General features: G+C 34.2%; 1 protein-coding gene across 3 annotated transcripts in view; it reads left to right on the top strand.

Annotated features, from left to right (window-relative positions):
- CCDC102B (coiled-coil domain containing 102B) overlaps nucleotides 1–16,071 on the top strand; it is a 136,811-nt gene that overhangs the window by 20,045 nt on the left and 100,695 nt on the right. For all 3 annotated transcript variants that reach the window (XM_066328408.1, XM_066328393.1, XM_066328401.1), the window contains exon 5: nucleotides 2,811–2,919. In XM_066328408.1, coding sequence (XP_066184505.1) covers nucleotides 2,811–2,919 — 109 coding nt within the window. The remainder of the gene's footprint in view (nucleotides 1–2,810; nucleotides 2,920–16,071) is intronic.

Raw genomic sequence — 16,071 nt, 5'->3', positions numbered from 1 at the left:
TTACTTTTGCACATGCCAGTGCTTTTAATCCTGTATTCTGGAGTTGCTAGTAATGACTATCTCAAAAAATCTGACCTCTGTTTGCATTTTTATTCCCCTTATCTTGTGTGGCTCTAGCTTAAGTACTTTCTCACAGCTTCTTTCTCACAACTTAGCAATTTTTTCAGTGAACTCGAGCCAAGGACATACAGCTGTGCTGCATCAAAAGCAAATGGATCACAGACAGCTTGAACGCCAAGGCCAAAGGTTACTTTAGCAGTCAGTATGATCTTACTCATAAAGCAGAGGACTTCTCAGCAGTTTCCTGGTTTAGATGCAGCACTCTGAACTCTGACTGCATTTTTTCTAGAGTCCAGTTAGCTCAAGCAAATCCAGTGTTTGAACTTCCCCCTAACTAAGTTACCTAACAGTTACCTAAGTAGTAACTTTCTTGGTTTCCTAGCTAATCTCTCCATAAGATGTTTTGTTTCTTCACCTTGACACGACTTCTGCTTATTGCATTCTGCTTAGAGCAACTATCAGTAGTGTTGAAATACTTTTATGCACACAGATCAGGCTTTGGAAAGGACAAAAAGAAGGAAGATCTGAAAAAAATACAATAAAGAGATGAAAATCTATGTTTTGACATTCAATATCAAATATCAGGCTTGTGTTTGCAATGTAAAATCACACACCAACATCCTCTACTAGGTACTAATGGATCATATCAATTACACATTTGAGGTCCCATTAACATGAATGGAAATTACAAACCTTATGAGTGGCTCACCATTTTGCATAATCATTTGCTATCAAAATAGCTGTCTTTTGTCATCTTTTGGATCAGCGTTCTCATCTAAATGTCTTCTAGTTTTAAGATAGTAATTTGTTCCGGTTTGAATTTGAAAGTGTTTATTTCCTCTAAAACCAAAAGCCCACAAACTAGCCCACTGGTAGCTGATAATATCAAAGAGGAACTGCTTAAGACTGGCTGGGTAACATAGACAATGGATACAAAAGGCTCTGCCTGAACAAGAAATACCGTTTTTTTCTTTGGGGATCACTGAACACTAGCACTGGTTTCCCGGAAAGGTTGCTGAGTCTTCATCCTTGGAGACATTCAAAAGCAATCTGGACATGGTCCTGAGCAATCAGTTCTAGGCAACTCTGCTTGAGCACGAGGTTTGCACCAGATGACCTCCTCAGGGTGCCTCTCAACCTCAACCATTCTGTGTAATTCTGTGATTTAATTAGATAGTGAGTTAAAATGTCTCATTACAAGATCCATGAAAATACTCTGAACTTGATTCTTTTACCTAGTAGTATGTTGTTTCTGATGTTTGCTGTCCTCTTTCTTCCACTCTTTGTTTTCTTTATTTAAATGGTAAACTTTATGTAATCAGAAAAATTTCTTTCAATTACTGGTATTAGAGGGAGCTGATCTCACTTAAGTACTGTATTACAAACCAAAACTAGTATCTTCTAAATAAACAAAACATGCTGGACAGTCCTCTTTTACTTTTCAGATTAGACCACTTCTGAGGGCTCTCACTACATTCAGTACAGCCAAGATGCTATTATTCAAAGTATTAGAATGTCATCTTTCATGCTTTCACTTTCTACTGTATTAAATGTCCCACTAATAATTGTCTTAGTTCCCCAATGAAGTAATGACAACATTCCAATGAATTATCCCTTTACTTTGAAAGGAAAAACTGTTGAGTTGAAATGCATGAAAAGCATCTTCCTCCACATTGCTTTGCTTTATAGTGTTTATTTTATTACTGTAATGTTATGGGAGTTCTAGGTGTTTGCTAAGATAAACTGTGTTATATGCTAAATCTTGACAGAAAAAGGAAATCTCTGATTCAAGAGCATTAGGTTTAGGTATAAAAGAAGAGTGAAGATATTCTGCTATAGTGGATTGCTTCATTAATGTAACTGGCATTGCTTCAGGGTCCTGAGTCAGTCTAGTCAGTGGCAACTCTTTTTATCTATGTGCAAGCCTGCAGTCTGCTGCACAGAAATGCCCCAGACAAATTCCATCAATACACCCTCCTTTAATAGGTGAATATTTAAACCAAATATTTTCAATATGTAGTTCTAGTAACCCTGGCAATAACATCTTGGTTAAAAAGATTTTAAAATTCCATTGGTCTCTATTAGAATAGAAAATAACTACTGTATCACACAACAATTTCTTTAATTGCTAGTGTTAGAATTTTCTTTTCAACTACTTAATATTTTTCTCATTGTACAGGTATGGTACTTCTATGCTATATAATACATTTTCATAAAATTCTTCTAGCATTTTCTTTCAGGAGCAATTATATTTTTTGAAACATGAAATACACATATTTCTATTTTTTTTTTTTTTAACATTTAGCATTAACAATTTTTGGTTTCTAGTCTTTATAGTATATATTTCCTCCTGTATACATGTGCTTAATCTTCTGTTTATACTAAATACAAGTGATGTAATACCTTTTATTTGAGGATCTTCACTAATTGTGAAAAACACTTGTGATAAATTAGGTGGCCTGAACCACTAACTGAAGTCAAATTTTCTTCAGTTTATCCAAAAAAATTTATTTCATTTCAAGTTTTAATTCTGTAATGCTGCACTGCATTTCAATTTTCTCTTTAACTGTTATTTTTGGTGAGTCTTTTTTAGAATAATTATGCAACGATTATATAGGATTTTACAACAATCAAGATATATCATTGACAAAGGCATCAGAACCTAACTCAAGCTATGAGAAGGAAATTTAAAGGGTTTTTTATGTCAACTTCAAAATTGTGCAATGCTTAATTTTAAAATATTTTTTTAGAATGAATGTATTTCTGGAGAAAGAAATGGAAAAGATGGAAAATGAATTATTTCTTTGGAAGTGGAAATATGAAGAACTAAGACAAAGCAAGCTGGAAAGCCTGAAACAGGTATGTTAGAAATACACTGTTACCACATGGAGCAAGAAAGAAAATTTAGACTTCTGATTTCCTGCATCGCAACTAAGAGTAAAATTGTGTCCAGAGTTTATGAATGTGATAAATCCACAACTTATCGATTATCATTCTGTGTAGCCAGATGGGATGGACCTGATGAGGCTGTGTGGAAGCTGCCATGGCAGCCCTGGTGTTCAAGAGCTGTAGGACTGGCACTGGGATGGCTCCATAGGCTTGCAGGGAGGGACTGGCCAGAGGAGGCAGGTTCTGGTGCCCCATCCCCATGTGTGGTGAAGCTGGTGGTCCTGATGTACAACAATCTGTGATCAGGGTCCAGCAGGGCTTGTGTTCAGAGAGAAACATGTGTTCATGTGTTACATGGGGTAAGGGGGTGTTCAGGAAAGCCTTGCCACCCTTCCTGTGAGGCTGAAGCAATAGAATAGTAGAGATGTAGAAATTGGCTGAAAAATGTGTTGTCCCCATCGACCTGGACCAGGAAGTAAGGCTGGGCAGGATTAGAGAAGGCAAAGAGGAGATTAGCAGGATCTTCACAAAGAACTGAGATCTTGGAGTTGTAAACCCCAGGTCTCATGGTTGACAACTTCTGGAAAGGTAGAATAGCTGCTGCAATCAAAGAGATTTCAGTGTGGTTTCAGAAATAAATTCTTGCTGAAGGCATTCAAAGGGCCAACAAGTGGTGATAAATAGCTGGATCTGCTGTTGACTATTATGAAGGAAACTAGCTGGGGTTGTGATGATGAATAATTCCTGCATCTGTGGTAACTGAAATAGTGGTGTTGGTCATCCTGAAAGAAGAAAAGTGAGCAGCAGAGTACAGATCCTGAGCCTAAATGGAGCAGGGTATTGGCTTAGTCAGGGAACTGCTTGGAAGGGTCCCATGGGAGGGAACTCTGATAGGCAAACAAAGGAGTCAACCAAAGCTGTCAGGCCATGAAGTAAAGAAAGGTTTGTCCTAATGCTCAGGAGAACAGGTAGATGTGTCAGGAGACTGATTTAGCTCCGCAGGGCACTCATGGCAGAGTTCTGATGCCAGAAAGCAATGTACTTTTACAAAGACCAGCCTTGAAGGAGTAATTTAAGAGCATTGCCTGGTTGTGTCGGATTGGTGTAAGGAAATACATATTCATTTCAATCTGTGTTCATGACTAGAAGAATAAGAAATATTTGTGTTGTAGTTTACAGGTTTTATCTTTCAGGACAATGGATAGAGGACCTCTTGGATACAACAAAACTCAAAATGTGTATCTGTATAACTAAATATAGTGAATTAAAAATGTCCTACGAATTTAACATCTCAGATTTGGAGTAATGGAGGGAATTTAATTAGTTTTCTTTCATGTTTTGGAAAGAATTGAAAGCAGTCTATTAAATCTCAAGTTCCAGTTAATAGATGATGCATATGCAACACAGCAACAAACTAACATCTATCTGCCACATTTGAGCTCCTTCAGATCTTAGTTCTTTATTTGCTGCTTGCTCATTAAGTAGGATTTTAGCTCGTTATCATTGTGGAAAAGAGAAGAAGTCTAGATTTAGTTAATAGTTTTGCTTAAGAAATCTTTATGAAATGCTTCATGGCACTGTCATTAGGAACAGAACAACAGGAAGCAAAAATTTTCTGAGAATTCATTGGAGATAGATAATATTTATGCATGTGAATGCCTACATATATGTGTTGCTGCTTTTTCTATTGGGAAGATGCTCGATTTCTTTAATTGCTAACAGGAGGTGATATTTTGAGCATTCTGTTCATCTTCTGACATTTATGACATAAATCTCATTTTTTAATTATAGAACACTGATCTGGATGAATCTAGCCTAATGTGAATGAAATTATATATATCAGTGGAGGGGGTTTCTGTAACTGGAAACTCTCCCTCTACTGACATAAACAAACCTTGTGTGTTGACAATACGGATGTGAATATTAGTCACTATATATTACTGTTCTGAAGTGGATGCTGGAACAACAGACATGATTTTTGACAGTGAAAAATTTGGAAGTGAAATAAAGGAAAGTGCAGACGTTTCTATGCTAAGCATGGAACCTGATTCCACTATACATTTTCTGTATTAAATCACAAAGGAATGTCTAGATTAACAGCAGATCAGTCATTACATCTAGATTATTTCCATGTCCTTGACTAAATTAATCTGCTATTTCCTTTGGTAGGTTGCCTAACACTCCCACTGTGAATGTGAAAATAAGTGCTTGGTTTGCAAGTGATAGTGCCACTGCAAATGAAACTAGTTTTAGGAATGAGTAGCTCTTTGCCTTTTGGAAGTTGGAGAGATTTTGGAGAATGTTAGAATCTTCACAGCTGCCAATACTTGATCATCAGTGCTCCCAGTAACTAATCACTTTCTTTAATTACTTTCATAAAGATACAAGTGTTTATTCACATTGGAGTAAACTAAATAAGAAAAGCCTTGGTGATCTTGCTGATCTCAGTTTTAAAAAACTATCCATTCAGCATCAATTTAGAAGTTTAACTAAGTTTTCAAAGTATTGAGTTAATTTTAAAAAGTAGTAAAGTGACAATTTATAACCATCGTAACCATGGCAATTACAGGCAGCTTTGTGTGACACTAGCATTGATCTTGTCCTGTTTGGGGTCATAAATTAGACCATTTTAACGAATACAACAGAAAGTTGCATTTGGTGTTAAAACAAAAAAGGAATTTATCAGTTACAAGAATTCTGTTCACCCATTAAAAGATGTAAAACACTTTTTAAATTTGAAAACAGGGAAGTAATTACTCAGTATAAAATTACATTTATTGTTGTATTTGCATGAGTATCCACAGAAAGGCAAAAATTCTTTGTAAGACTACTGAATAAATAAAGAGTATTGACATTAGATATACTTGGGTTTAAAGTAAACTTTGTTATAAAGAGTAGGAATCTTCAAGTTCTCTGAAGACCATGAAATTTTTTACATTCATAACCTTACTTGTTGAATGTCCCCAGCAATGGTATATCCAATTTTTTCACATGCAGTTGAGTTTACAAATCAATTAACCATCAATTTGAAAAACACAAAAATTATGTCTGACTTTGACTAGTTAGGTCTTTCGACTCTGGAAAACAAAGCAAATCCTTGGTATGTTGCTGTGATATTTGTAAACACAGAATTGGAGTGAGCAAGCCTGTTGAAGTTCTAGGCTTTAAAATGATCATTTTATCTCATGTACAATAAAACATTCTTGTTTATACTCATTGCAAATCTTCCTCCAAATTCAATATCCATCTTTATAAATTCTGAAGGATGTGCTTTTCTGGTCATTTAAGAGTTAAATAAGATGAAATATTTACAAAACAATTTTACATTATAGTGAAAAGAGTGGAAGAATGCATATACTACTATATTCCACTGGTGTGCACTGTAGACTTACAAATGCCACTACAGGCAGTGACTTCTGTGTTGTTTAAGACTTTTCAGTTGGCTGAAGTACAGAATGTACTCTTATTCTTCATTATCTAGTGCTTTGGTAGTTAATGAGGGAAATTCCTATCCCAGTTTGTGGGATATGAGGCAAAAATTACAATAATTGTTCCTTAAATCTTTTTGGAACATCAGTGATACCTAGATAAAAAAGGAAAACAGGCTAAATGAGCATTTTGTGTATTTGACAGAGACATTGCTTTTCTTCCTCTTTTTTTTTTTTTTTTTTTTTTTTTTTTTTTTTTTTTTTTTTTTAACAATTGAAAGTAAGACACCAGCTATTGATTTTGCGATAGAGCCAAAACAAACATCTTTTAAGACAAATGTTTTCTGTTCTCTCTCTCAGTATATAGATATTTTACACTATATTGCAACAATCTATGTATTGCTACTTAGGGGCATTACTTTCTTTATGAGATTGTGAATGGTTCCCTACCTATTGTTCCCAGGCGAAGGAGGGTCCACTGATATGAATTAAGCCTCTGGATAAATCAAGTCCTTTTCTATCACTGTAAACATTGAAATGCTCTTTAAAATGGAACAGCCTACTTGGAGGCTCAAGTTGTCAACAGGTAGACCTTAGCAAACACTCTGCATGATTTCTACCTTCTCCAGAAATCTTTATTCTGGAATTAGCTTATAGTGTGAAGGTGATACACAGCTGTTGACCTGAAATCACTTTGTACATATATTAAATTAAAAATAATACTCTTATAATCTTACAGAAAATTTAGATACATGTAGCAAGTTCATCCATTCTTTTCCATACTCTTCATCTGACTAAAAAAAATGCCTTCTGATTGTCCCCTGAATCCTGCAGAAAGCATAATAATTATCAGACATAAATATTCACAGTAGCTATGCTGGCTACTGTGAATTTCTTCATTTAATTTCTTATGTAAGATGTCCAGAAATGTTGAGTATTATTCATGGCTATCGTAAGAACAAAATTATGTACAAAAAATAATTTTACAGTGCTTTTATGCACTAGAGAACAGCCAGTAGTCTATTTTAGTGTGCTAAAAGAGGTTTTATAAAGTTTGGTATCAGAAGCCTCAAGGCTGAGATTTAAAATATCGTTAGAGAAGTTTCTGTAAACAACATCTGAATTATTTGACAATGAAAATGAGTTAATAGAATGGAATCTTGATGTAGGTAATTTTCCTTAATAAAATCTCATTCTTTTTAGACTAGGTCTAGAAATTTGCTTTCCTTACTGATTTCAATACTTCATTTGTTTGCGAGGCTGGTGTGATTTTCAGACATAGTAGAATGGGATGAAAATGGAACTACATATCTGACTCATGGTTTGATAAAAATACTTTAAAAGTTACTTTCAATGTACACATTTCTTTCCGTGTGAATTACAATAACTTACAGGTGATTAGACAGTAAGAAAAACATTCTTTATTGTTGCTTCAGCAGCATTTCTTGCAAAGAGTTAACTATTCCTTCCACTGTTTGCATAAATCAGGTCCCTGTTCATATTTAATTTTATCTCTGGAAATTACATACTTGATGTTCTTTGTGTCCAGCGTAAAGTATAATTTGTCATGCTGCATAAAATTAAGATTCCATTTGGTGTTTATTTTCCTACAAATCTAATTTGGAAAGAGCAGTATAAGTCTACAGTTTCATTGACTTTTTTGCTCATACTGGCTTCTGGCAAGATATTTAAACTCCACTGAGTCATACTTGCCAATATTTTCTCTGTCTTCATTACACATTTTGCATTGAAAACATCAAGCAAGACCAGGATTATTTTTTGTTTATTTTTTATTTAAGGACAACTGAGAGATGAAAAGTTATTCCTGTGAGAAAGTATGTTCAGAAGAAGCACATTTGTGCATACTGAAACATATTTCTGCACATGGACTTCCTGTGAAAGGAACACCATGACAAAATGGCACCATTTGAGGAGGTTTGTTTAGCCTGTTGTTTTACCATTGGTAGAAAGTATAACTTGGTGATAAAGTGAGGAAGATGAGGGAGGAATGTGCAAATGAACTCACTTATAGATGCGTTTATGTATGTATTTGTGTGTTTGTGTACTGAAGTGATCTTGGTTCTAGAGACTTTTCAAGGTGTTCCTTCCCAGAGTAGGGGGGTTTGATCTATATGATCTTCAAGGTTCTTTCCAACTCAGGTAATTCTATGATTCTATTATTGCATCTTTAACAAAAAGAATTTTTCATAGTTCAGATTGAAAGGCCCAAAATTATTACAAAGTTGCTTCTTAATAATGTATTATTGTGGTCATATGGCTCTCTGTATCAGAAATTAATTCTTTGCAATGTATAGTTTATTAAAAAAAAGCTTTTTAATGTATGTTTGACTATTCTGAATTTACTTTTTGGTATTATATTTTAGCACTCATTTAGTCGTCAAAGTAAATATTTCTATTAGTGTGCTTGCTTGTTATTCATCCACCTAAAATCAACTTGAGCTGAAATTACTTGAAAAAAGTAACAAACCACTGAAGAATTAAATGTAACAACTGGTAGAATGTTAAAAATAGATATTAATCTTTTTGGCATTCTTCTCTTAGTGATCATCTAGATCATCTAGTTCTTTTTTTCTATCCTTACCTGGATAAGGATAGCAACATGTCACTTAAAAACTAATAATCTAATTTGGGAGGAGGCTTGTTTGGGAAAACAGCCTTAGATAATTTTCTTCCATTGTTTTTGAAACAAAACTTTCCATGCTTACATTGGTGAGGTACAGGATATTTCTTCAAGTAACAGCATGAGTGATCCCTTGAAGTCAATGAGAAATATGCTGATGTTAATGAGCTTTGGATCAGTTCCTGAACTGAGTGGTAACAGGTGATTAGGAATTGTAACAGAAGATTCTTCAGGGACAATTGTAACTTCAGAGGACCAGTATGATGGTCTGTAGTAGGTATGGCTCAGATAAAACACAAGACATGCCATGTAAACTGGAAGCAGCAGGACTGTTGCTACCGGCACTTACCACCAGACCACTGCTCTACAGAAATTATTTTATGTAACTGCTTGTCTAGATCAAGTGAATAAAGCTGTATATTTCAGGTTCTTACTCTGAAAAGAGAGCTGTATGGAGAAATGTCCTATGCTATTACCTGAACTCTAAGCAGCACAGCACTTTTAAATTTCTTTGAACAAAGTCGTCTCCTCTATTTCTTGAATCCTGTTCAGAAGAGAAAACAAGCTTGAATACTGGTTTAATCTGTCCCTATTTGCATAGGTTGTTAATGCTTACAGATTAAGCTCACTGCATCAGAACATGGCAACTTTTGGAATCTGGTGCATTATAGTGCAATTCATCTGCACATTAAGTATCAATAGTCCGGTACTCATCAAGGAACCTTGATGCCATTTTGATTTTCCTGAATATTTCACATTGTGTCAAATCAGACTTGCAAATTCTAATTAAATATGTTGGTATGGATGCTTTTCCTTTAGGAAAGTAACGATTACAAATTCTAGTGTGGTTTCACACTATTTAGTATGCCAGTAATCTGACATGTATTTATATTTGTAGAGACCTATGGTTACAGAAAACATCCTATTCCCAGCATCCCTTGACCATTAATCTGAAAAGTCAACAGTCCTCATGGGTAAGATAAGTGAATTTGTTTAGTCTCTAAGTTAAATGTAGAAGCTTTGACTGTTGCTGTCATTTTGATGTATTTTTGTTATGATTCATTAGTATAACTGTAAGTTAAGTTTAGTTAGTATTTTATTTTCCCATCTATCAATTAGCATTCTTATTATACCTTTAATATTATCAATTTAATTATTTCATATTAAAAGTTAAAATTGGGTTGGACAGTGTTCTGATCTGCAGCATGAAATACCAATAAAGTTCAGGAAATTCTTGAGACTGAGGACAATTTGAACTTGTTTTGAATGTTTCCTAATCATGCTGACCATTATTGATTTTTGTTTCCTTATAGTTCTTTATTTAGCTACATGTTTTTCTGAATTCGACAATGTAAAGTGAGGAAGGAAAGTTGGCTAAGAAATTAGCTGTAAGCAAAAGAGTTATTGACCTTCTGTACAGGAAATAAAACTTTAAAAACAAACAAACAAACCTATTACCTTTTGCACGATTTACTCTTTTTTTTCCAGATGATTTTCTACCTGTCTGCATTCATCTTCTTATGAAAAATCTCTTTATTTTTTGAGGAACGTTTATCATCTTCCTTTTATAGTACTTACTAGAATGGCTTATGGCATATTCTAGTTCCTAAATTAATTACTAATAATAACTACCTAAACACACAGCAGCAGATAACTATTTGCAGTAACAGGAGGCAAGCTTTCATAGTCTGGGATGCAATTAAATTGATAGGCTTTTTATTTCTAAAAAGACCAAATATAAAAATTATCTTCTGTAAATGGTATATAAATTGTTATTGCTCTGAAAGTTAAGAATGAAAATTTAATTGGTCTGGTAATTTCTTTCCATTGAATAGAAGCTCATTTTTGCTTCCATTAAAGTCTGTACATATATTTCTACTCACAGTCATGCAAATCTGTTTTTTATGTTGCTATTAAAAAGAGGTTTTGCATTAGTCAGTCTCAGGTCTTCCAGGGTCTAGTCTGTGTTTCTTATTTTGGGAAGAAGCTTGTTGTATTAGGTTTGAGTAGGAAAAACAACCAAAAATCCACATATATATATATGGTTCACTCCCCCTGATAGAAATAGTAGTAACAGAAGTAAGCTAAATACAGATCATAAAATTTCTTAAACTGAGAAATTTCAATCTTGCAACAATACTTGGATGAAAAGGGAATTGACCAGAGTTTAAGAAGTTTCAAGTATCATTAAAAAAAAAAAATTCTCAGCAGGAGCCTATTCTACCTTCTTTTGAAATATAAATCAGAATGTCTGGAATTGAACTTTTCAGCACACAGTGAGGAGTCTTCCCCCACCCCACCTCACATAGCTAAGGTGTCAGTGAGAAAAATTAATGGGTGAAAGTTCCTGCTTTCCTTCAGGTTTTTTTTTTTTTTTTTTTTTTTTTGCCTAAGAGTGCCCAAAAATCATCTGACCTTTGAGATTTCAAATTGCACTAGGAAAAATATTTGCTGTAATCCTACACCTAAAACAATCTTTGCCATTTACTCAGGATTTTGAATGCAGCTTGTTTATTCTATTACCACTGTCACCCCTGCGTTGTTCCATCATAATCCAATCAAGTACAAGAAAAGCATGCTACTCTTTGGAAAGTAAACAAATCGAACCCTTTGCTGTAAATGTCAAGAGCTCAAGTTTTACCTTGTATGTAGTGAAACATAAATATTAAAGTGTGAATTTTTCCTTTAATTTTTTAATTGACTTTCTATACATTTATCAGATCTTAGAATTTGGAATTTAGTTATCAGAATTTAGATTATTAGTTAATATGGGAATTTTTGCTTGTTTATTCCCTGGATTAAAAATTTGACCTCTCTGTGCATAGTAGCAAAAGGAAATAGTCATTTGTTAGTACATTAGAATTCTCACTCTCCACGTGAGTGATGGTTTGTCAAGTTTTGAGAGTTTTGGTTGGCATGTGTCCCTTATAGATTTCAAGCAGTCTTCTCCAAGGGATTATCTGAAATGTGAATTATTTCCTTGAATGACATGAGAGAACATTTTAAATTCAGCTAACCCACTGTATAATGTTCATTTAGATTAATCTTGGTTAGAACTCTAATTACTATATTCATCTCTAGTCAAAAAAGGAAAAGTAGCTTGATAATTTAGTCATGTTAGTCCCATCTCAAATATCATTTCCATTTAGGAATATAGCAAACAGTATCTTGTACATGCCATTTTTATGTAAGGTCATGATTATCTAAGCACCAATATTTTGCTAAACACTACATCAACAACAAGATAATTTGAAGAGGCTGCAGTAAAAGGTATGCTGCAAAAAGATGCCCAGTGCACTCAAATGAATTCTGATTCAGTCTCTGTTTCTAATTATGCAAACCACACAAACCACTTGAATTCTGACTGGTTTGTCATTATTAGAAAACATAGCCTTCAAGTCAAAGGCTACTTAAAGCTTGCCTAATATTAAAATTATGAGGAAATGAAACTTGAATTATGTTGGAACCAATGCTTCAGCATTATTTCTGGTGTCAAGAATAACTCTGAGAACCACTCTCTTCAGATTTGTACCGGAAATAATGAAAAGTATTTGACTTATGGGCAATTTCCAGGAACTGGGAAAACTCTTGGAAGTAGTTACTACTGTGAAATAGGCTAGAAAGGAACCCATACAGGAAGCTGGTATTGGATTGTCTGAAAGACCACACAGAAAAGGAGCATTTAGTAAATTTGTAGAGTCAATTTACTGAAGTAAGCAAGTGAGGCATCTTTTTGGTGCAGCTGAGTAAGTTACATTTGATGAAGTTGTTGGTACGTTTTATACCATGAACATTACTTTTGAAGTACAGCAAGCCATAGACTTAGGAGGGGAATATAGCTTAACTTCAGCTAAAATGGGAAATACAGAGCAGGAGAAGTTGTTAGTGATGCTGACAGAAAATCTGGAGGTGCCCTAAACAAAGACAGAAGTTTGTCTTAGGATTGAGCAAAAGAGAATACTTAGAGGTGCTGTTGGAGTGGGACTAGAATTGGGGTGGTCCAGGGAAGGTTAGGACAGCCAAGTGGTCTGTACTGTGAGGGTCTTTGTGGTGTGAGCCAGAGGTGAGGGTCTTAGTCTCATACAGAGATGGAAAACAAAGTCTTTCTACTGTTGCCCATATTATAATGTAGGTATAAAGTCTGCAAGAAATTATCTATGGCTTGGGTATATATAAAATAAGAGAATTTGAGTATTTTTTCTAAACAACAGTAAAGGTTTTAAAGGAAGAATGACTTGATGGATGATTTATTATTGGTAATTTAATTGTATTTTTTAAGTGAATAAATACCTCTCACTTACCACATTCATCTTACAGGGAAAGAGAGAAGAATTTCAGGGAAATTCTGGAAAACTCCCTGCATCTTGTATATGATATACAAATTTCAGTTACAAATATCTTATGATAGATAAGATATTTGTAAGTGAAAGATAATCTTAAACCAGATGTAGGGAAAAAAAAAAGAAGGCACTAGTTATTATGGCAATTTTTTCAAAATGTAGGAGGAGGAGATTACAGATTTCAAATCTTTTTTTCCTAATTTAGAAATCTACGTTCTTATTTTTCTTGTTGAGGCATTTATTCTGTCCAAGAAGCAGCAAACAAGATTCTGGTGGTGAAGGGGCAGTTCCTTCAATGGTTCCTTATGTGGCAGCAGCAGATAGCCACAAGTATCTCAGAGGATTCCCATGGGTCCCTCAGTGATCTCTGAGAGGATGCCTGGAAAGTCAGGAAGAGACTTAAACCAGAGCACTTTCAACTTCAACGTAGAGAATGTACTCACAGGGATTTTATCTAGGCTACTTTGAAATTCAGCCAATATCAATATAATTGACAAAAGTGAGGAATGGTTCTTACCCAAATATTTTATTTTGAGGTATGCAAATATATGGCCTGATACCTTTTGGACAATATGAGGGCTCCCCAACCAGAAATGGTGGTAAAATATTGATATATTTATATTAGCAAATATGAGACAAAGCTGCATCAAGAATAAACACTAGGATGAGGCTGATACTCTGTTTTAATTTGGAAGTTAAGTAAAGATGTTGATGTTTAGCTTTTATTATTTTTACTGTTTTCACATATAGAAAATGCATTATTTCTCATAATTATCAAGCATATATTTCCCAGAGAAAAATGAAGGAATCTTTTCTTTTTCTGTGTTTCTTTTGGCTGAAATGCACTTTACTCATAACGAATATAACAAGTATTTGTATGGACTGGTAACATAGGAGGTTTGCATTTTGAACTACAGATTGTTGAATTCTGGAAGCTAAAAAAGTTCAGCTTTCATGTGCATTAGTTATTTGGCTGATCAGGAGATGTGGATATGTTCAATATATCGCCTGACTATAAAAATGAAAACAGTATTTTGTGTTTTTTTGTTTTAAACAATGGGTGAAAGTCCCTTAATTTCCAAGACAGCTTATAAATGGTTTAATATTTGGCTTATATATCAGTAAAACACTGAGGATAGTAGAACAGCACAAAATAGTAGAAGAGAAAAAATAATCACACTCTTATTTGTTTTTAAGTATTCATGCAAACATCCATGCTTTTCTGGCCTACAGAATGTCTGCTTGACAAAACTGTCCTTACATCTTATGGTTATCAGATACTTTATTTATAGTATGTGTTTTTATGTCTTCATTATAACAGTCCTTTCTAGTTTTAACTTTTTTCTTATATAATTTTCAAATTGTTTTTGACACATGAAAATGTTGACTAAATAAGCAGCACTGTAAAGCTTAGTAGACACTGATATTTTGGACATTCCTCTAGTCTCCATCTTGTTATGAATTGGGATTACAATGAAGGTTAACATAGCCTGCTTGAGCAGGGATGTTGGCCCAGATGGCCCACTGTGGTCTTTCCTACCTTATCTGTTCTGTGATACTGCAAGAAACTTCCAGTATTTGTTTAGTCATCTTGTTGAGTTTTTCCACATGAAAAATGTAAATATCTCTTATTTAAAATGAGATCAAACAAAAAAAACCTTCATAATTTTAAAGTATAAATGAGTGCATGATGTGTTGGTGTTCTCTTTAGTGATCTCAAATGTTTAGATAGGTAAAGGTAGTTCCTTGGAAGTTTTAAATTATTTACAAATAATTGGTGAAAGCAGAATTTTGGATAGGCATTATGGATAATTTTTTGTGGTAGACATTGATAGAAAATGTGTTTTCCCTGAATGAATAGTAGATTCTCCTGAATAGGAGGTGTTAATGTAATACATAGTCCATACGAAATTGAACTCACAAGAAACTGATAAAAGCAGTGCCAGGCTCAGATGGAAAGAAAGATCTGTAAGATCAAAGGCAATTTTCTCCACCTATGTTCCTATTTTTGAACTTATTTATGCCTCTCTGCATATATTATATATGATTGTTGTAAATTTTTATGCTTAAAGCTTTTATATATATCTATGGACAACTTATATTCCTGCATAAATCACTTCTGTTAAATTAGTCATACACACAAAGGAGTTTTCTCTGTGTGCAGACAAGGGGAAAGGGAAAAACATAGTGGTAAATCAGCAACCTTCTATTTAATCTCAGCATAGTGCAATGATATCAGCCTGCAGCAGACTTAAGCATTTGAGTAGAACCAGGAGGAAGAAATATTTGATTAATAATTATGCTGGTGCTAGGCATTGTTATGAATATAAGCATTCATTTAAAAGTTCAATTTCTTGCAGGGCTTGGTGTCTCAAGATATTGTCAGGCACAATAACATTTATCAAGCTTTTAGTATAGTTGCTGATGGACTAAATGGTGTTCTTGGCAGACTTGCATACAATAAGAAAAAAAAAACAAAACAGAATAATTTTTTTTTTACTGTATGGAAGCATTTGTCAAACAAAACAACATTTGTCTTTCCTTTCCTGTGGAAGGAGTGCTATGGATTCTGGTAGTCTTTGATTGCACCTTTTAGATGAAGAAAGAAAAGAATTCTAGCAAATGTCAGATATACTGGAAATAATCATTGCAAAACTGCCCAGTGTCACACATTCTAAGTAATAATTTTGCTTATCAGCAAACATCACACCTG

This window comes from Sylvia atricapilla, chromosome 1 (assembly GCF_009819655.1).
Source record: "Sylvia atricapilla isolate bSylAtr1 chromosome 1, bSylAtr1.pri, whole genome shotgun sequence".
Classification (NCBI taxonomy): Eukaryota; Metazoa; Chordata; class Aves; order Passeriformes; family Sylviidae; genus Sylvia; species Sylvia atricapilla.
The sequence above is the reverse complement of the archived record's forward strand: the minus strand, read 5'-3'. Positions and strand labels throughout refer to the sequence as shown.